General features: G+C 41.5%; 1 protein-coding gene across 3 annotated transcripts in view; it reads right to left on the bottom strand.

The window, feature by feature from the left end:
- LOC311436563 (NELL2-interacting cell ontogeny regulator 1-like) overlaps positions 1-21,918 on the bottom strand; it is a 31,586-nt gene extending 9,668 nt beyond the window's left edge. Inside the window, exons 1-2 of one of the 3 annotated variants that reach the window (XM_084518835.1) lie at positions 21,898-21,918; positions 37-181 (exon numbers count right to left, since the gene is read on the bottom strand). In XM_084518835.1, coding sequence (XP_084374961.1) covers positions 37-160 — 124 coding nt within the window. In that variant the 5' untranslated portion in view covers positions 161-181; positions 21,898-21,918. Of the gene's footprint in view, positions 1-36; positions 182-2,396; positions 2,537-5,192; positions 5,292-21,897 lie in introns of those variants that run through there. The other 2 variants (XM_084518833.1, XM_084518834.1) reach the window with 2 other exon arrangements.
- Positions 21,919-22,413: the final 495 nt, after the last annotated feature.

Here is a 22,413-nt window from a genome sequence, read left to right as displayed (position 1 = left end):
ACAGGTTGTGTGAGAGGACTGTCGGGTAGTACATACTTTCAGCTGGTATGGCTGTTCCTGCTTCTTGATCAGATCTAACAGGCTCCATGAGGAGTAGTGCAGCCACAAGAACTAAAGGAACTGTAAGGACCACTCTTCTCAGAAGGCAGGGTGCCAGCATCTCGGGAACGGGTGCTTCTCTCTTTATCAAGAGACACAAACAAATCAGGGAGGAACATTATAGATACCAGGGTTTTGTTACAAAGAACTTTATGTTCCTGATAGCTAAAGCATTGTCAGACTTCCTTTAAAAGAAAAAATAATAATTAAAAAATAATAATAATACTTAAAAAAAAAAAAAAAGGCAATCAGAAGATCTATAGCACAGTCAGACGTTCTCTGTACTTTTCCAATACTGCACGTACCACACAGCTGGGAGAGAATGTCCCTAGACATGGAGGAGAAAATGAGAAGTCCCTAGACAGCTTTTATTTTTGTGTGAAAGCCAGGATGCCAGAAATCTTACCCACTCTGTGACTCCAGTCTTTTTTTCTAACTGTATGAACACAGACCAGCACATGAGTTTGGGCAGCTGGTCCACTGTTAGACCTTGAGATCAAGCCTCTAAAGATTATAGAGCTACCTGAAATGGATCTGTCCCTCAAAATGAGTTTTTTACCCACTGGCTTGCTTTATTGGTGTATCATCTATTCACTAGAATAATAACTAAAGCTAACCACTATCATTAACTACACACAACACTGATCGTAAAAACTTACTCCATTATGAAAATAGCTGAAAGAAAAGACTTTTGTTAAACTTCTACAAATTCATAGGCAGAGTGGTAAATAATCAAAAAAGTTTCCCTTCCCAATCTGAGCTTCAGATTGTTTGCAGCCATCCATTTGTTCCTGAATATCACAGCCTGCCCACACCATGTCTGGACAACAGGTACAATCTGGTCCTACAACACCCACCCTTTCACACAGAGGTAACATGTTTGATAAGTACACAGGCTTCAAATGAAGTGTTTTCTTGATCCAACAAGTAAACTGTTCAGATCAAGAGGAAACACAGAAAACTTGAATTGGTTTAAGCTGCAAACGCCTATTTGAGATTTCAATCACAAGCCTCAAGCATCCTGGCGAACTACTAGGGTGGTCCTTAGTTCAGCCAAGTTTACCTTCCGGTCCTGTTTGTTCAAAGGAAAGAAGAAAAAAAAATCAAATAGGGTTGTAAAAACACAATAAAATCCACATGAAGATTTTCTTTAGCTAAGTCCAGGAAAGCAGTACAACAGGCTGTTTCTTCCTGTTTTTTTAAGTACATATTAATTGAAAGATGTTGCACAAGAATGTCAAACCCACATGTGCTGAATGCAGGAGTACAGCCTTCTCCAGAACAGCCTGTATTTCACATTTGGAGGTGTAACAGAGGGAGGCAGGAAGGGAAAGGTTTTTCCTTATCTTGCCACAAACAGAATGAAACGAGTCTGCTCTTCAATACGTGCAAAGCCACTATTTCAAACACAGCTAATTTTGCACAAACACTTGCAGCATGTGCAAACCAGCAATTTATCCAGGAAAGGTGAGCATTACACATCTCCTTTCTGTACACTTCAACCTACATGTAAGGAGAGGGGATGTTTCAGAAGCAAGAAATACACATGCACAGAATCACAAACACATTTGGGCCCATAGCAAGTAACACATCTGGTAATGTAATTCCTGTAACACCAGAACTGGGTTTCCTATTCCTTCCACTATTTAGAAGTGATCTGATGTGATGCTTTCTCTTATTTCTTCAATCCTTAAAATAAAGGAATTTAAATCATAACAAGTGACTTGTTGGTTTGTGTTGTTTTTTTTTTTTTTTTTTTTTTGGTTTTGTTTTTTTTTTTTTTCCTGTTTTAGTTAATGGTGACCTGTGATCAAAGCAAGTACAATCAAAGGCACAAGGCTTTGCAACAGGATGCAGCAGAGTGTTTCTGAGTAACAGCACGTCAGGATAACACCAGCCTCCTTTGAAAGTACCTAATGCAGAAGCCTGCTGGTCAGTAGGACGGGAGGCTGTTCTCATTGTGGACTACCAGTGCGATAGAGGTTCAGAAAACAAGGCGGATACTGTTAAACTTTTTCAAGGTACCTTACACGTTGCCCACCCCAGCCTCAGCTCAGCTTCACACGTGAGCCCTGCTGCAAAATAATTGCTCCCTGAGTGCAGCCGTCACCTCAGGCCACATCTAAGTCCTGCCTCCTAGGAATATTGTGGGAATTTGCTATCTGCAAGGAACAATCACGACAGGCTTCCAGGGTGGTCTCTCGCAGCAATGCATCTGGGAACGGAGACAGATGTGTGCGAGGTCTTCTGTGAAAGAGAAAAGTCACCCCCTCCAACAAAGGAAAAAAAATCGGTACCTGATCTCTCTCTCGCCTTTGTGATGCTCTCTTTGAAATGGCCGCTGCAAACTGCTAACAGAACAAGTGCAGCTTTTCTGAGCATGTGCACTGTCTCTTTTTAACCTTCCCTGAAAGAGGTTATTACTATGGGGAGATTTCTGCCATGGCAACAATGCAGAGCACTGCAGCACACAGCACAGATTTAAAGAGGAACAGGCTGTGTCTCCCACGGCTGGGGAAGGAGGTTTCTGCTTTGACACGGGAGTCTCAGCACTGACTGACCTGCTGTGGGTATGGTTTTTTAAGCTGGGCCATTTGATTCACCTTTCTTCATGTCCACGGAGTGGTTTTCCCCCAGTCTGCTCAGCTGGATGTGGTGCCTGATTAGAGCGACTTGCTCTCTCATGCCTGAAAATAACCATGACGAATGACACCTGTGTTATGGGAAACAAGGGAAAGCTATAGGTTTGCACTCGGGAACTGCAGGGCATGTCACAGCTGAGGTTTTGGTGAAGGCCAGGAATTGTTCAGCCCGTCTGCCATGGGAATGGTTCTGGGTTACAGGGGTTGTACCACTTGTGCCTGGATGTTTCCGCGATCCCAGTCTCAGAGCTGTCAGAAACAGCTGCAAGTGTGCAGGTGCTTAAACTCCGAGGGGGGCCCTGAGTCTGAATTCAGAGCACACCTTACCCCCATTTTCCAGCCTGTTCCCCTTTCAAGCCCCACCAGCTCCATCCTACAACACACTGATGGCATTCCTGCTGAGTGCATACAGGAGCGGAGCACAGATCACAGAGTGCTTTTGTCAAAGCAAAGCTGACTTCAGGGGTCTCATCTCCTCCCCAAAACACACTTCCCACCACAAATGAGGCACTACCAGTTGGTGTTGAAGAGAGAATGAGCGCAGCTGAGGGCAGGCGTAGTGCTGGGAAGCATGAACAGCCCTTCAAAGGGGCTGTGCCCTCTGTTTGCTTTTAGCCAGTTCAATAGGGACTCGGTCTTAAATGTTCTCAGGGCAAAAGCTGGGGGCACTCAGCCTCAGGAAGGTCAGGCACACAGTCTTTGCCATCAGCAGAGAATCCCCCTCAGACTTATGACTAAATTGCTGGCTAACATTTTTTTCTTTTCAGTGTGCTCTAAATCCCATCTCTCCTGTACAGCCCTAGGGGAAAGTTTTGTTCCCATTAATTCAACTTTTCAAGTCAGATGCTCAGATTTCCGGTTGTGCAGCGTGTAACTCTGGTGTGATGCAAAGTTACTGCATCTGTGAGCAGTGTCAAGGGAGGATTAATGATAGAGCTTCCTTTCTTATACATCACAAAAACAGAAGGATGGGGAAAATATTTTTTAGAGGCTGTTCTTTTGGGCAAACAAGATTTAGCACTGCTCTTGCAGTGATAACTATATAGGATTTGGTCTGATTAAGTATCTGCCTATACACAAATTACAAATGCAAAACTTTATTCATGATCACTGGCAGCCATCTAATCTCACTTCTTGGCCTGTCTTCTAGAAAAATAGCATACATACACACATATATACATACATACGTGCCTTTTCTTAACCTGTGCTCTTGATCATTCCCAGCAAATCTTATTCTCCCAAGTCCCATCCTTTTTCTGTCACAACAGTAACATCTAGCAGTGAGCCACTGGCAGCCTGGGTGTTATCCCTGATTTATTTTTTGAGAGCTTCCAACTACTTACTAAATTTTTAAAAAAGATAAATCTGCTTTTGTCACTCCTAGCTGCCTTGTCCAAAATCTACTTGTCCCGCTTCCTTTTTGGTGCTTTCACCACATTTGCTCTTTATTCACCTTTCCCCATTCTGTACCAGGTTGAGCACCACGTTCCCTCTTCACAGAAGCTCATGTTTTCTCAAATGAAAAAATGTCAGTTTACCAAAGTGGAAGCTTTCCACAGAGGAGGAAGACACCCCACTTAAGGATATTTTCACTTGAAAAAAAGTTTAAAAAAAAAATAATTTGACATTTCAAATTGATCATTTCTGGCTTTCTGCTTCAAAATTATTTCCTTCTTAAACCTACGCTAAACAGAGTAAAAATACATTTCATGCTCAGTTAATGAAACCAAAGAGTGGGAGCAGCTCTTACCTTAAGGGTATTGGAGCCCATCCCCACCAGGACGGTACAACCATGATAAAACCTTTCCTAGTCTTACTTCCCTCTTGCAGGAGGCGTGGGTGGTGCAGATGCAAGCCCTAGGGTACCCAAAACTGCAAGTACACACCAGGACTGGGGCGGCACAGCAGTTCTCAGCGGGGATTTTGCTGGCTGTGCCTGAAGCTGCAGTGATGGTCACATAGTGGCTCGGGCTGAGTGTGAAAAGTGACATTTGGGTGAAAGCTGGAAGGTCCCAGCTCCCCTGCTGCCCTGCGGGGATCATTCATGAGGTGAGCAGCGAGATTTTATAGTTTCTTTTTATGATGAAGTTGAACGTAATGGATTTCTGTTCGAGATCCCCAGCAGCTAAAAAACATCAAAGCAGTGCTTCTGAGATTTCAATTTTTCATCTTGATAGCACATGTTTTGATACTATAAATATTTCTGTGGGATTGGGAGGAAAGCTTGAGCCTTTTCGTCTAAGCCTCTTCACTGCTTGGTCTCTCCTTGGCTCTTAAATCTAATACTCTGTCATGGCAGAAAACTTTCTTCCCTCACTAAAGATAACAGATTCTGTCACTTCTCCTGCAGACACTTTCATGCTTTCTCACAGCCTGCCCTCTCAATCATGGCAAAAATCTCCCCACGAAGGTACCATCTTGTCCTCCATCAGCCCCCCTTTTCAGCTTTACCTCTGCCATGAATCCTGCGGAGCGCGGCCACCTGGCAGAGCCTGGGGAAAAAGCTGGCTGCGACTGCTGACGGCATGCAAATGTGCTCGTTATACCAATATCACGCTGTCTCACACCTCTCCCCAGCTCCCCCCTTGTCGTCCCACCTCAACGCCGGCCTGCGAACGCTGCAGGGCAGGCGCCGTGTTTGCACTTGTTGGCACAGCACCACGCGGCTGGAGTGTTGATTGAGGCTCTCGGGCAGATGCGAGGGATAATGATGCCAAACTCCCTCGTGCTGATCGCTCTGTCCTGCTCTGATATCTGAGCTATTTGCAGAGCAAGCCTTTTATTCTTCTTCCAATTTAAAGCTCCTGGGAAGTGTCAGAGTGGCCAGAATGAGAAACAAAGCCTTCCTTTGTTCCCTGAACAGGTCTTGCATGTGTTGGTAGCAGCAAATAATTGAAATGGTCCCTTCTTCCACTTTCCCCACCAGTAATTTTAGGAATGATCTCCTTGTCAGTGACTGCGATTCCTGCAGTCCCTATCTGTCCAATTATGGCGTATCTGAAATCCCCAAAAGTCTTGAGTCTCAGCGCAGCCCAAGTCTGGGCTCGTGTCCAGTTCTGACTTTTCCATACGGCTCTCAGGGAGTCCTGCCCTGTCAGAACTGCTTACTGCTTTTTGGATGAGATGCTACACTGAGGTCAAATCTTTCAGCTTCTCTCTGGGAGTTGGGAACCATTTAAAGATCTCAAGGTAATTTTCAAGAAGGGTTAGCATTTAGCTGAGCTATCCTTGCCTTGCACCGTCCCTATCCACTCATCTTTGGGGAAATAAACTGTGTTCCAAGCTGTACTTGAGCTGTTTGTAGGTACATAATAACTGCAACTTTAAGTAGTTTGCTAAGTCCACAGAGATGTCTCAAGTACTTTGCAGCAACTGTACAAATACCGATGCACGTGAACGGGCTATGAGTTGAACTGGAGGGGAATAAACTGCTATTTTTCCAAGATTGCCATTGTAGAACCAGACTTCACAGTCCAGAGGCCTTTTCTAACACAGGTTACACAGCCTCCTCTTAGCTGAGAAGCAATGCAGCACTAGCCAGTTTCCTTGAAGTGGCTGCTTTGAAAAATAGCAACTGAGGAAACTACAGGAAATGAGATTGGTGAAACTGGAAGGATAAAATGACCCTTTCTGCCCCCAGAATTATTTGTTATCCAAAGTTATCCAAGGATGCTCAAGCTTCAGAATCCAGAAGATCCATAGTCAGCTCCAAATTCATTCCCTACTCTAGAAACCAACTCATTTGCAGCCAGTCACCTGAGACTGATCCAGGGTGACTTGTGACAGCAATACCTGGATCTTATTAATGGTTGATAATTCTGACATTAAGATCTCTGTGACTCAATGGCTTAAAGATGGATGCATATTTATGTTTGAAAACAGCACAGAATCATAGAATCTTCGAATGGATTGGGTTGGAAGGGACATTAAAGATCACCTAATTCCAGCACCCTGCCATGGCCAGGGACACCTCCCACCAGACCAGGCTGCCCAAAGCCCCATCCAGCCTGGCCTTGAACACCTCCAGGGATGGGGCAGCATCTTTAACTTGTGTTCATTTTTACAAGATATTGTAAGCTGACATGTGGCTTCTCCTTTCTACAAAATTCTCCTATTTTCTACAATTACAACGCTACAAATTGCAAGTTGGTTAGTACAGTATTATCCCAATGTTACACTAATCAGGGCTGCAGTTACCAGCTGAAGGTTTGCCCATGTATTCAAAATGTCCTGTGGAAGAATTCCTTATTTGTGGATGAGGGATGTTTTTAGACACTGACCGGTAACAAAAGAGCAATTAATATTCCTTAAGTGTCATTATAATGGTCACCATCTTGGCTGAGATGCTGGAGAATAGCCAGAACCACCACTGTTCATTCACTGTCCACTCCCAATGCCAGTTAGAATACAGTGGTAGCTCATGCCCCAGCAACATCAAACTCATCTTAAGAAACACCATGGCAGTCCTGCAGCTCAGAGACTATGCAGAGTACATTCTAAGAGAGCTGAGAACAAATCAATCTTGTCGAAGGCAGCTACAGAAGAAATATGTTGAATCCAAAGTCGGATCAGAATTAGGGAATGCTGCAAAAGTTTCCCCTTCATAAACTCAGCAACCTCCCGGGAGGCTGAAATGCTAAAATGCTCCACTAGAATGCTCCCTTTTCTCCTGAACTCTTTCTAATCTTCACATCTACCCACTTTAAAAGCAACAAAAATCCCTGCCACAGGCAAAAACGTATTGTAAGGGGATGAAGATGTTGAAGGGAAACAAGGATGCCACAATGACAGGGGCATTAGAAAAAAAAAACTCTAAGCCAGATGGATATATATTAATAGATAGCAGAAAATCTTAGAAAACTGACAAGCCAGGAAAAGCGTGAACAAAAAATTATAAGCTGCCCATCCATACAAAGAAAAGGCTTCTTGTACTTCCAGCTTTCCCTACAGAAGGACAGAGATCCATCTATAACTCAGCCACCAACACGAGAAAGAGATAATGATAAATTGAATCTTGCCAAGTAGTTTGAAGGACATGTGGGGAGCAGATGTACAGGTCAGATTGGAGGTAGATCTTTTTTTGTGGAGAAAAAAGCATCATGGGAGATGCAGACAAAAGTATCCAGGTGAAATTAACATAGCTGCAATGCAACAGTGGCAGAAGATGAGAAAGTGGGTTGGGTAGGGGAGAGACAAAAATGCTATTTTGGCTGGAAAAGTGGAGGAGAGATCCATTTTCTTATATGTTCCAAGTCCTCAGACAAGATTGGTATAGTTGTGTTTGAAAAGAATGCTTTATAGCTGGTGTTGAACAAGAAATATTTTTTTTTCTACACTTTCTCAAAAATGTCAACAGTGATATACAGCACTCTCAGGAAGAAGCAGATATCCTGACTTCAAAGGTGTAGAACTGATCCATGGATGACAAAATGCTGCTGTTGTGGGTTAACACTGCTATCCAGCTAAGTGCTACACAGACGCTTGATCACTTCTTCTTGCCCAGGGGGACGGAGGAAGGGAAGACTAAAAGCAAGAAGAACTTGTGGGTTGAGATTAAAATTACACAATAAGTTAAGAAGAAGTAGAAGAGAGAGAGAAAACAAAGCAAGTGATGCAAAAGTGGTTGCTCGCCACCTCCCACAGGTAGACCAGTGTTCAGCCAGTCCCTGTGCAAAAAGATTGCTAACTCCTAAACCTCACCTCCACCCTCCTCTCCCTCTTAATAGCTGAGCATGTTGTCATTTGGCATGGGACATCTTTGTTTGTTCAGGTGATCTGCCTTGTAGTATCCCCTCCCAACCTCTTGTGCACCCCCCAATCTATTCACTGGGGAAGCAGAGAGAAACAGGTGGCCTTCACACTGTGCAGACAGTGCTCAGCCGCAGCTAAAATATTAGTGTGATACCAGCGCTGGTTTTGGTCACAAATATAAAACATTGCACTACAGGAGCTGCTGTGAAGAAAACTAAATCCAACATAGCCAGACCCAGTACAGTGGCTTAAGGGACATTAGGATAACACATCATAAAGAATTGGGTGCCATCATACAACTTCGTTGCATGGGGTATTCTGCAGACATGTCCCCTTACTGTGGCTTCTATGGATTACTGTTTTTAGAAACGTAAACCTCAGTGAATCAGGAGAAACAGGATTTTCACTGTTACGCTGGAACCCAGAACTGTCAGAAAGCCTTAAGCATGTCTGTCTGATAGGCGAATCTGCCTGCCAAAACAGCTGAATGCTCCTTCCAAAACTCAGCACTGACCGAGTGGGAAGAGGGCAGATGCTTATACAATTTTAATAGCTTGAAAGAGTGCTTATGTTTAAAAGTAGGAGCAGGTTATTTACGGTTCTGCCAAATTTTCAAGGTGAGGAGGAAGAGAAATCATTGAATGGGTGCTTAGAGGTGTGCTCAGGACAGTACAGCAGTTGAGAGAAACAGAAAGCGGTATTTGTCAGCCAAGCTCTTTCCTTTCTTACTTTGCCCATGCTCCTTTCACCTTTTCCTCATCTCTTACACAGCTTCTGCTGTAATTACTCTTTCTCTTAGCTCTTTGTCCACTGTTAGACACCCTTTGTGTGTCAAGTCCTTGATACTCTCCTGTGAGGCCTAGCTGCTGTGTGCAAACACTGACCCTTGGCTCAGGCCCTTGACCGAGTGCAGTGTTGAGAACCAAAGAAAGCTGTTTGTGCCCCTCTCCATCACTTTACCCCTCTGCCAAAATGTTATTGCTCTCTAGAAAGATGGGTTGTAGTTGATAGTTTGGCATACTATGCCAGAACGGATTGGAGTGCTTTGTAAAGGCCAACGTGGAGTGTCAGTGAATGACTACGAGCTCATCCCATCTGCCAGAAATAGCATCAGCTCAGCTGGCATTCTGCTCCTAACATGGTTTGCTCCAAGAAGTACAGACCGTAAACAAAAATGTAAATGGATCTAAAAGACAGAGAAAGACTTCTTTAAAGTGTTCTGCAACCACCTTGATAACTTCAAACATGCATGGAAGTCACTTACAACATTGCAGAGACAGCCTGTGGTATGGGTTCCCTCACTGAGATCAGTCAATAAATCAAAATGGCTGTTGGGACTTTGCTGAATCAATGTACATTAGATATGTGGGGACAGTAAGACACATACACGTTTCTTAAAAGAAAGGTATAGGCAGTGGAGGGCTGAGAAAAAAACCTGCCCAACTCATCTCCCCCAAAATAACAGCTGGTTCTAAGCCCTAGGAGGCCCTAAATTAGCTGAAAAGGCCTTAATTAGAGGTTCTTCACCTTTTCCACGCTCAGACCCTTCTAGGATTTCTGCCTATTTTTAGGGATATGGGAAGACAGGGTAATAACCACTTGGTTATCCCTTTTCATTGCTTCTGGATGAGGCGCCTGCAAGGAACACCTTCTTCCTGGGAATGTGGGCACCCCTCAGTACCACCCTGCGTTATTTCAAGAGCTGTGTTTGGGTCTGTGATAATGCACAAACTAATTCCCATCTCCCGACCTCAAAACAGGAAATAAAAAAATAAGGTAGAGCTTTCAGTTGCATAAATATTTTTTCTTGCCAAGAAATCTTCTCTGGGCAGACATCCTGCATTTTTATTCCCAGAGCAGCATTCTCTCCTCAGAAAGCAGGTATCTTAGCTTACTTTCCCACTATGTTCTGGAAATGGCATTAGGAGGGGAAAAATAAAATATGTGAGTGTTTAAAGATCCCATGATTCAAAATGCTTGTAATGCCTATGCTAATGGTGCATTTGTGATATGCTGATTTTGCTAACATGAGTTAAAGTCTAATCTAATACGACCCTGAATCACTGTGGGGCAATGTGCTCACACAAAGAGCAATGTGGCTGTCATAGGGGGAGATATTTTAATAGGCAACTTGAAGCAAATATTTTTCAAGATTTAAAAAAAAAAAAAAGAAAAAAAGAAAAAAGAAAAAAATATATTTTAGTGGATTTATGTCAACTTTACAATACAGTTGAAACAAAAAAGGATTTTGCAGTAACATTAGATGAATTACCCCATTAATAAAGAAGTACCAGGGCTCCCCTACAGTGTTTGAAAAAGCATGCATGATACATGGCAGATAAACATGGCTGGAGCATTCTTGGTTGTTAAAGCTGAATTACAACTTTTACTGTGATCCTCACTTAACCTCCCCCATTGCTAATCTTTTCATACACTGTCCTGGCACAGAAGTAAATTTAGGGAAAGCGCTTTAAATGTAACTGATGCACTGATGTGAGAATAAAACAAGCCTACCATTCCCCATTGGTTCCAGTGGGTTTTTTGAGCCTGAAACACTCACACTTGGCTCATCTGTTTTTGTATTTAAACATGAATGATTTTGAGTCAAAAACAAAGAACATCTGTTCAGCAATTTTAAAGCTAGAAGTATTTAACATTTTTCCCTTGATGTGCATGATTTGATTCAGTGCCCTATTGCATTGATGTTACTGGAGGGGCTTCACGCATGATTTAGAAGGAAGATCAACAATGCAGGACACCCAGGATGGCAAGCAGGCAGACAGCATGCTGTTGGACTGGTGCAGGGCCAGGAGCCACAGCAGCTTCAGAGAAGGATTTGTGAGAGGCAGTAGCTGTCAGCTCCTGGTTCAAACTGAGTTCTGAGCCCAGCAAAAGGAGCTGCTGCCTCCCAGAAAAGTGAGGAACCTTCCCATAGCCACCAAGATGTGGAACCTTTTTCCCTTGAGAGGCAGAATTTCCTGGTTCCAACCAGGTTTCTGCAGGAATAAACACCCTCTTTCCAAGGAGACAAAAATTGAAGCCATTAATTTTAGGGCTTCAGACTAGCAGCGTAGCCCTCTTTACCCTGAACATCAGGAGTGCCTCTCCTCATTATAATCACTTAGACCTGCAGACCAGCTTTTCTGCTGCAGGCTTGCTGAAACAAAGCTAAACTAAACTAAAAAGCATGCACATATTCTGAAATGTAAAAAACACTTAAAGAGAGAAAAAAAAAAGTGCTGATTTACCATCAACTATTTTATACTTTGGATTGTTTTTACTTAGCTGTTTACTGGAAAGTGTCAGATATAATATTTATTTATTTATTTATTTATTTTAAAGAAAGTCTGTAATTAAACACAGTCAGGAGTCATTAGCTTATTCAAAAAGCCTACTGTTTCCCACTAACTAATAGCAACTACCAAAACAATTTTTTTTTAATTATTATTATTTTATTTATTTTTATGGGCTAGGCCTAGCTTTAATTGTGAAACTATCTTTGAGGGCAAATGCACACACTATACTTTGAGATCCCATCTTTGTGCTGTAGGATGTTGTATTGGATAATTAGTTTCCTCCAAGCTGGAGCTGAAAATTGCTTCTTTCCAAACACCTAACTTAACAGAGGATTAAACTATCACCTTTTGCATAAAAATGAGCTTTGGATATTGACTGTGTCATGAATCACCTTTTAGCTTGAGATCAGCCATTTAAATTTAGCACAGGTTGCACTTTTTTTGCTGTCTAGGTGGAAAAGAGACTGGGTATTGTGGTGTGAGATGTTTCTGAATTACTGAATTCTGGCTTTTCTATCTAACCAGTGTTAAACTGCAAATATCACTGCAGAAAAAGAAGAAGTGAAAATGTAGCAGAAATGGTAACTCTCCAGAATAAAGAAAACATAGTCTTAAGACCCCATCTTCACCTAAGACAGCCAAATGATAAAAATTACGTTTGTTGCACCAGCAAAACCAGCCATAAGAAAATGTTTGGGCACTGTTCATGTCACACCATATTATGTTGGCATTTCTATTTGACACACAGACTTGTCAGTTTTGAGTGTAGCTGTGAACTACAGATGCTTTTAAAATAAGGGATAGAGGAAAATAGATTTCCATTCAAAACAGAACCTGTGTTTAATGTCTATCTCAGGTCTAAAAAGGTCTGGGATTTACCGGTCATACAGACAATTTTCCAGCTGCACTAACGCTGAGGGAGATAGGAGAACATACTGAAGTATCCTCTGTCCATTATTTTTCAAGCTGGTTTTGGAATCTCTGAACAGAAATATTTCCTCTGTTTCTACAGACCAGCTGTTCAACAAGAGGTGGGAAATACAGGGAGCAACAGGCAAGCAGCTTCGAAATCTGCTCATGTTGGCATGGCAGAATTGTATTAACTCATCCTTTGGTTGACAGCATGTAAGAGACAATTCACAGAGGAATTTCCCACCTGTACACGTGTGAGTACACAGAAGAAAATTAGTCATAGTCCCTTTTTGCCATCTATCCAACGGTCAGCATTTAACAAGGTGTGTCTGGAGAGGGGCATGTTTCAGGCTGAGGAACAGACTTGCAGTGGCTGCTGCAAGGTGCATGACCTTTATTTTGGTTATCATCTCCCTTGGGAGCCAATGTTGGCGTTGTGGAAAGGTGGCTGAACTGGGGACAGATCAAATGGAAAGGCAAATGGCAGGCACTGACATACCAGCAGCAGCCATGTACACAACAGAGCACCAGAGGTTACTGCATAGCAAACCACCCACTGGCACTGTGCTACTGAGGAGCATCTTGATACAGCCACAAGAAAAACCTGCAGCCTCCTTCAGAGGCATCTCTGCTTATGACAAACCCAGGCTGAAGCTTGGAAATCCTCCTCCATAAGTGCTTTTACATGGCCTGGTTGCCATGTGTAGTTTAGTACTTCGCATTCACTGGCTAACATGAACTATAATTTTCCTATAAGCGTTATTATTCCTCTACTACTTTTATGAGGGAGAATGTGGTATTTGGGGAGCTTTTTAGTTAAGTGTGTGCTACTTCTGTGTGAGCAGGCCAAAAACTCACTTATCTATTCCAAGGGATGAGTAATAATTCAAGATGATCCTCAACATCTAGAATATTTTTGTCTTCAGTCTGTGAGCTGCTCCCAAGAAATGCATCTCCATCGGCAGTTATGATTGAGACAAAGGATTGCACATCCTCAGACACCTTGGTGACCTTCCCTGCATCTGTGTCTTGCTTCACAACTCCAGCTTCCACATCTTTCTCCTTAATTCTCCACCCAGCCCTGTCTATGAACTGACTTTCTCCATTAAGTCAAGCCTGTAGTTATGGACAGCAAAGACAGGCTGTACAGTGCTGTGTGGGATTGCTGCTCACCACTACCCATACTTGCAGGCTGCAGCAGACAAATGAACTTAGTATATCATGTAACTTCAGAAAAGCTCCTGGATTCAGACCGTATGGCTGCTGAGGCTTGTACTTTAGGGCATTTCTTTATAGGCATCTGGTGAGCTGGGGGTTGAAAGTGACCCTGAAGTCTGCCATAATGATTAGACATATTCTTAGCTTCCTGTGCATCTGTTCTCCAGCTGACAAATGGGGATAACTGAAGTTCTCACCTCTCTCAAGCATAGATAGGCTTTATTTGCCCTGGTGCTAAAATGCTTCATGGTGCCTCTCAGAGCAGTAGTGTTTACTCCAGCCAACAACCCGGAGCAGTGTCTCGTACAGTCCCAAAAGCAGCTGGGAAATCATGACTGAGACCCTGCATTTGAGTATGGGGAGGCAGCACAGAGAGCAAGAATCAGTCTGATATGCTTGCAGGTGCCTTAAGATGGTAAGGACACACACTGCAGTGTTCTGTAGCAGTTGTGTTTCCTGAGGACTTGTGGCATCATGCCAAGCGTAGAGTATCCCTGCAGATCTGAGAGCAGGTGATGGTTCAGACTGCTTTCCTCCTCCTCCACATCTCTGCACCAGCCAAAATGGAAAATGGATGTCTCTGGGTATCTTTCCAGAAGCCTATGCAACTGATGCACTCATGCAGCAAAACTCAGCTGGTACATTCATACCCTTTTCACCTTGGTATTCACACTGTAAAAGTGTTCACCCTCCCTTTGCTGTTCCTTTGGATGCCCACTAGCATTTTGTTTAGTTAAGAAAAAAGGAAGTCACTAAATAGGAACAGAACTGAGTTCAAGTCTGACAGATCAATAGGATGTCAGATACCATTGGTACAGGCTTCTCAACTACCATTATCATTGATAAAAGTGTTAGGCTCTATAGCTAGGTGTTCTCCTGAAGTTACACCACTGAGATGAAATTTAACCCTTCCTCGTAATCCCAAAAGTCAATCAGACCATCATTGAAACAACTGAATAAAATCACCAGGCCTTGTTCTATTCCTGTGTCTCTTTAAAGGTGATAAACAGATGAATTCACATTAGATGTCATCAGTGTTCCTTAGTCAGCATGATTGTTCTGGACTTCCTGGCATTCCTACAAACTGAGCATGTAAGGTTATTTAGGGGCTTTGAGCTAGGATGGATGGAAAAGGAAAGCAGACAATATGCTGCCACCTTTTGGTTAGAGAAATGAGAACAGGTACTATCTGGAAAGATCTATCTAGCAAAAAATTAAAAAATCTGTGCTTGTTTTCTGTAATGAAATGATCTGAAAGTCCATATAGCGCAAGAAGCACTCCATCATGTTCTGAACTCTTACTATAAGCTTAGCACATGTATTTCACATTTGTTTAGCTCTGTTTCAGCTAATTAATACTAATCAATAAATAATGAATAATTTATCATTTTAAATATACGGGGTTCATTTTTTTTCACCTAACAATAATGCTTTGAATCACTAAACTGATTTGAGGAACATAGCTACCAAAACAGGAGGTACAAGATCTCAGGAATTAGTAGCTTGCAAAAGTTACTGTATGCCATAACTCCTGTTTGTCTACTTATATAGAAATAAGTATTTAAGGTAGCCAGATATTTTCATTATTAAACTTATTATCAGAGGCTTGCAACTTTTAACCTCAACTGTCTGAGCGAGACTTTCTGTTCTGGCTGACTGCCAAGGACCTGAAATGTATTTTGCTTGCTTGTTTACTAAAATGTGGTCTGACTATGAGAAGATGGAAGAATGTCCATCTTAATAAAAGAAATGCAAGACTGTTCTGTCAAAAACTTTATGCACCTTTGGCTTTGACGCAAGGCCTTGAAATTTAACAGAAGAGCTATTGATATAAGGGATGCATGGCTCACTGCTCCTGAGAGCCACTGCACAAATGTGGGCCAAGCAACAAGCCTTTGAAAATCTCAATTCAAATATGTTCTGTAAGGACTTAGGGGAACTCAAATCCATGAATGTTCTGTTACTCACAGCTCCTATGCACCAGAGGCTCTTTACATTCACTGTGGACGCAAACTCACTGCGCATGCCCCATGGTGGGGCTCAAAAATCCATCAAACACTCAATCTTCCTTTTTCTCAGTGCTGGCACTGAGTTTTCAATCTCTTCTGCTGGCATATGGGCAGTGTAAAGGAGGAGGATTATGTCTACCTGTACTGCAGAATGGACAAGAGTTCTCCAAGCACCACCAAAGAAATTTTGGCAGGTCTGTATTGTCCTGCATTAGTGGCACATTGGTCCTTGAGCCCTGGAACTCTTTACAGTCTGCAAGATCTTTAGAGCTCAGGGAACACTTGCCAGAGTTCTCTGAGGGCCCCTCAGGTGGAACAGCAGCACAATATGCCCTATGGGTATCTATCTGCCCATGAGATCACCCTACACTGCTCATACAATCCGTGCAGATTGCACTTTGGTGCATATCCCCCAAGAGCAGTGCCAGTCAATCAACCACATGCAAAGCTGTGCAGCAGACCTGAACGATGCTTACACTGCATCATGCTGTCATTATACTTCACACATGGGTGCTTATGCAAAATATCCCTGTCTCAAGAAAGATTTGCAGACCTCTGTTACATCAATGGTGCCACCCTACACTGTCTGCTGCGCCACAGTCCAAAATCTGGGAGTTGGAAAGAATAGTAGTGCCTTGAGGAGTTCTGTGCTTTCTTGCCATTTGGAAGAATACCCAGAGAACCACAGACATAAGAAAACCACTAAGAATTATCTTGTTTGTGCAGTGATCACTCACTGACAGTTCCAGTAGAGGCATTCACAGCTTCACAGCCATTGTCATATAAAGATCAAGAAGCTGAAGGAGCCCTGTTGGTATTTTTTGAGGCAAAAAAATTCCTACCAAGGCTGCTGGTAGGAATTTTGAGGCAAAATAGCCCCCACCTATGCTTTATGACTTCTTCAGGCGGTTTAGCTCCATCATCCATCAGGAAGAGAGGAACTGATTTTATCTTCCTTTAAAGATGAAAGTGGTGCATTGATTTATGGTGCAGTGCCTGGCTCTACCTCTTAGGGTAGAGAGCATCCTGTTGTCTTAATTTTTCACAGGCCAAGACCACAACACTAGCTGTCTGAGTCAGTTATGGGAAGTGGCAAGACACATCCTTCTAGGGGTAAATACCAAGGTTCCTTTTCCTACTGGTAAGTTCCCCTAACCCTCTTGGAACCAGAATTCCCCATCTCAGCACGCATCTTCCACACACCTTATAAACCTTTTTTTTTTTTTTTTTTTTTTTTTTTTTTTTTTTTTTAAACCATATTCCACTGGTAGGCTTTTAAACCATTTTCCAGCCTCATTCCACATTGCCTCCACAAAGTTCTGGCAGGGCATGTTCCTGCTGGCCTAGGTAGGCCACCCCATCTTTCTAGTGAGAAAAAATAATAAATTAATGGCTAAAATGAGTACTTATTTCTGCTGAAGACTTCCAGCCATGTTGGGAAATCTCTTTGAAGGAAATATACCTAGGCCAAACACTATACCACAGATCAACACAAACTAAGGGTGGCCTTGTTGGGGCAACTCTGCTGGCTGTTCGAGGGGGTGGAAGACTGGCAACACACGAGTAATGTCACATATGGTGGAGGGATAAAAATTCATGTTTGGCTGTTAGCTACCCACAACCCCTGTTGACATGGGCACCATGCCACAGCTGGGGTGCTCCTTGCACTGTTCCAAGCCATCCAAAGCAACTTCCCATTTGGCTTCCTGACTCCTGTCACCTGCAGCTGGGTGATCCAGGAGAAAGCTGTAGGAAACGGAGGCCCTCTGGGAATGTCCTGGGCACTGCACCCTCAGCATTAGCACAGCACCCTGCTAAAAAGACTCACAGGGATGGCCTTTTTGTTTCCCCTTATTTCTGTCTGCAATTTTCCTGTCATTTTTAGGGCAGTATATCTGGTTTGTTGGTATAGAGCTATATATAGCTACAGAGTGTGATAACACTCAGTGGAATGGACTGTGGTATGGAGATGAGTCAGGACTGTGCAATAAATCAGATGTTGTCCAGAGGATCCCAGCTCTTCTGTTGCAGAAAGTGAAAAACACAATCGCTGCAGGAAGAAAAAGAATGCTTGCTAGCTATGGCATTTGTACGCTGCTTGGAAGGCCTGGATTCTATTTTTGTCTCTAACACAGACTACTAAATTAGCCACTTAAACAAACATTTTTCTTGGGTGGCCATGAACTGGGTGCTAGGTTTTGCTGGAAGCCTGGATTCTATAACCTTGTGCTTTTATGGCTAAAAATGTAGCTGCAGTGTAATGTAATTAGCTGTAATGCTATCTTCTCCTTACTTTATGAGGGTGTTATAAAAATACATTGAATTATGTTTGTGGAACTCTGCAAAGCTCCTGCACTGCTGTATACCACTGAGAAGTCTGTAACAAAATTAGTAACTCTGTCTTCAGAACTGGGTTTGAATGGTAAGTATTAAGGCATGGAGCCAGTCCCAAATTAAACAACAAAGTGCAAACAAAATATTGAATAGCTGCTGCTCATTAAGCAAGGATCATCCTTTTTGTGCGCTGAATGAATGGGCTCATGTCGTTAATGCCTACCTATTAATCAAACACAAGGGGGGGCAAACCAAAGTTCTGCAAACAACATGGATTCTGGTATTTTCTAACTTCAGAATGCTTGACTTAGCGGCCTTAAAACCTTTAGTATGATTTTCTTTTGTGGGTAATTTAAAGATACATGATGTAGAAAAACATTAAGAAACACAAAAGAAATCCCTGTAAATTAAAAGTGCATTAATTGACATTTCTTTGACATGCAGAAGCATCATCAACATACACAGAAGCTGTAGTGGTGTAACAATTTCATCTCTAAATCTGTTACCACACATACTGTTTTAATCCTGAATATTATAGGTTAGTTTATACCTATACATTTATCAAGGGAAGCCTTATCATAATATTAGGATTGTGAAAGAGTCTAGTTTAACTTAGCTTCTGCCAAAAGGTAACAACACAGTGCAAATCTATGTGTAAATAGACTTAAAAAAATAATATGAGACATTTAAAGAAATAGAGAAAATGTAAATGAATATAGAGCATTTTACTATTTAAGTCAATTATGCCCTCTAGAGCATCACACTGATGTAATTATGCCTGTAGCTAAAATATTTGGGTATCTATGACCCATGCTTCAGTACATAAGGTTGACATACTCAGCCCTGGGTCTGTGGCACTGCATTGGGTTGATGTTAACAACTTCTTCTTTGTATTGATCCACAGAGGATATGGATTGTTTGGGCTCTCAGCAACAGATCGTGCCCCTTTAAGTTCAAACTGTAGGAGGTGAAACACAATCCCAATACTTCAGCCAAGAGGATGTGATCACACTTGTAAATCAGCATATTAGAACACCAAGTATTTTCATGTTTATGGATTTACACAGAAGATCTCTCTCTATGCCTACTTTCATCTGTCCTCATACCTCACAAAGCTGCCAGGAATATATTTTCCAAAGACCTTTAACTGAGTTTACTCAAAGATCTGCATGTGTAACTGAACTGCCCTCCTCTGAGCTTCCTTCCTGCATTCCTGCAATCTCTTCTGAAAAGTTGGTTCTGGAACCAATTTTGTAAAGGTTTGTATGTGAAACAGCAGGAACTAGCACTTAATCCGTGAACATTTTAACAGTGATAAAGCAAAAGGGAATGTCAGTAAAACAAAAAATCCCTTACATCTACCATTGTTTTCATGCGTATCACCAACCTGTGCTTGCCTGGGATCAGCTTTCTTCTTGCTTGCTAATTTCCTGTTCTGCATTTTCCTGCCATGTTGTCAAATGTGCAAAGGAATGGTTTATCCCTTCCTCTCCACAATCAGTATTTTAACACCTTATTTCCTCAATTACTGTTGCAAGGTTCTGTGTGGGCTACAGGTTATTACCGTGATATTTCCACTTCAATTTCAAGGCTTGCATTTTATGTGTTAGGATAAACAGATATCTTTACAAGGTATCTGGCAGTTTTGCATTTGGCAATTTGCAAAGAAGCTGTTGCCTAGTTCTATGGTAGAGTTATAATCCATATTTTATATCACCTGATATATAATTAACATACAATTGCACTACTGGGCTTTCCTCATGTCAGTGCACAAACTATCTATTACATTTAATCACCGTGTATTACACACTCATAATTACTCACTGAGACAGTGCAGTACCTGAGAGTCAATTATAATTGACAGTCAGATTGTTCTGTGTTTAGTGTCTTCCTGCTACGCTGACTTTCTAGCCATTAAACTCAATGATGGCACCCCACTGATTGAAACAAACAAAAACAAACAAACAAAAAAAGCAAACAAACAAAAAACAAACAAACCAAAAAACAAACAAAAACTAGGATTTTAAGAAATAAGGTGCAAATTGCTATCATTAACTTTTTGAAAAACATTTACTGAAATCAAAATATTTTGTAATCACCCTTTTTAAATTTTCCTCCTTGTATTTCTCTTCCATTTTTTGCTCTTCTCCCCTCCTCCATCAGTTTGAAAACCTTAGTCCAAATGGCTCCTTTAACAAAAGCTTTTAGAGCTGTAGATCAAAAACTCTTCTTTATAAGTGTCAATATAATCCATTTCAAAACATTTTCCTTCAAGCTAATTTATATCACCCGCCAGCAAAAAAGGGATTAACAGATTAAGCTGGATTTAAACATTCCCCTCATTAACACAATTGCAAATTGGGAAGAGTGCAACATTCTTTTTAACTCCAGCTGTCTCCTCAGCTGTCTCCTGGGCTCTCCTTAGCCCAGTTAAATTTCAGAAGTGGAAAATCATCAATCTGGTGCTGGAAAACCGAGTTAAATCTGTTTTAGACTTCCTCAGCTAGACTTCCTACCTAGCCCAAAGCACATCATTTCATTTATCCTGCATCTTAGCTCCCTCTTTGTTAAACAGGGTAACGTGTACAAATTAATAAAAATAAATTAATTTATTAAGTGAGTTTATTAATTTCTTAATAAATTAATTTATTAAGTGAGAATCTAATTTATCGAGGATTATGAGTAAGTAAAATCCAATCAGAATTAGAACTGTACCTACAGATACAAAAAGTGCATGTAAACTTTTTTTTTTTTTTTTACATGAAACACTTCAATATGGTCAATAAATATTAACAAAGAAACAGACATATGAAATGAAATAATAACATATGTTCCTTTGGAACTCTTCCTTCACAAATAAAGCTTAAGATAATTTATAACTGACACAGATTAAAAGATTTATAATCATTTTCACTGCTCTCCACATAGTCATAGAACTAGCAATTTTTTCCCTGTCTTTTTGGATTTTTCTCATGGCAATGAAAAGAACAAAAATAGAAAAATTGAAAAAATGATTGTAAAAACATAGAGATGGGTGAAAAAAATATACTGTCATGAAAAAGAGCTTGAAAATCTTTTAGTCCATTTTCTCTTTAAGTGCCTACAGTTCAAATTCACAGTACCCCCTGAACTAAGAGAGATGCTTTGATTTCATAAGACTCCTCAGTTATGCATATGCTGTCATGCTCTTTGGAGGTCTATGTCTCTTTTTCCACTATAATCTGTTTTTCAAAAAGACTCCAGTCTTCAAAACAGTATCTGAACTGACGCTAGATATCTTCATCACTAGACACTAATTGAGATTGACTATCTGTTTACTCAGACAAGCGGGACAGCTTGCATGCACTTGAAATTTATTGTGGGTAAATTTGTATAATTAATGATTCACATCAGTTAATTCCCTTTTTAGTGAATTCTCTGGCTTTATATGCACTATTATTAGATTTTCTTTGGAAAAAATATTACTCAAACAATGCCCATTAATCCAAGCATGTCTTAATGAATCACTATCCTGAAGCTACTTTTTTGCAATTGCTAAGTGATAAAAAAAATAATAATAATTTTTAAAAAAACTACTTTTCTGTCTACCTGGACCGTTCTGGGTACCACACTTATTGATTGCTTCTACAGCCTGACCTATTGGTGTGCCAGCTCCTGACATCTTCCCACTGCAGCAGGCCTGTGTTTGTCCAGCCAAGCCTCGAGCGTTGGTGTGGTCAGGTTCTCAGGTCCTGATCTCATTGTCCTCAGAAGAGAAGCACATGCTGTCCCACTGGATTTCTGCCCAACAAGCTGTACAAATACAGAAGTGAGTATCAACAAATGAATTGAACAGCCTGAGCAAAAGCAAATTCAGCAATAAATGATCTCTCTCTTAATTATAAGAGAAAGAAATATACCAAAAGCAAAACTGGCTGGATAACCACACTCAAATGGAAAAGACCAAAGGCTGACTAGCTAACAAAGAACACAGCGTTCAACATCTTGATCAGGAGCCCAGACCATGACACAGCATGCACCGAGTGAATTTACAGACACCAGATTAGGGAGCGGGTGACGTGAGGACTGGCAGAGCTTCATCCAGAGAGATCTCAATAAATCTGAAAATTAGGCAAACAGATACTGCACAATACTCAACAGAGCAGAATAACC

Source organism: Aythya ferina, assembly GCF_964211825.1.
Source record: "Aythya ferina genome assembly, chromosome: 4".
NCBI classification, from domain to species: Eukaryota; Metazoa; Chordata; class Aves; order Anseriformes; family Anatidae; genus Aythya; species Aythya ferina.
This window is presented reverse-complemented; position numbering and strand designations above follow the sequence as displayed.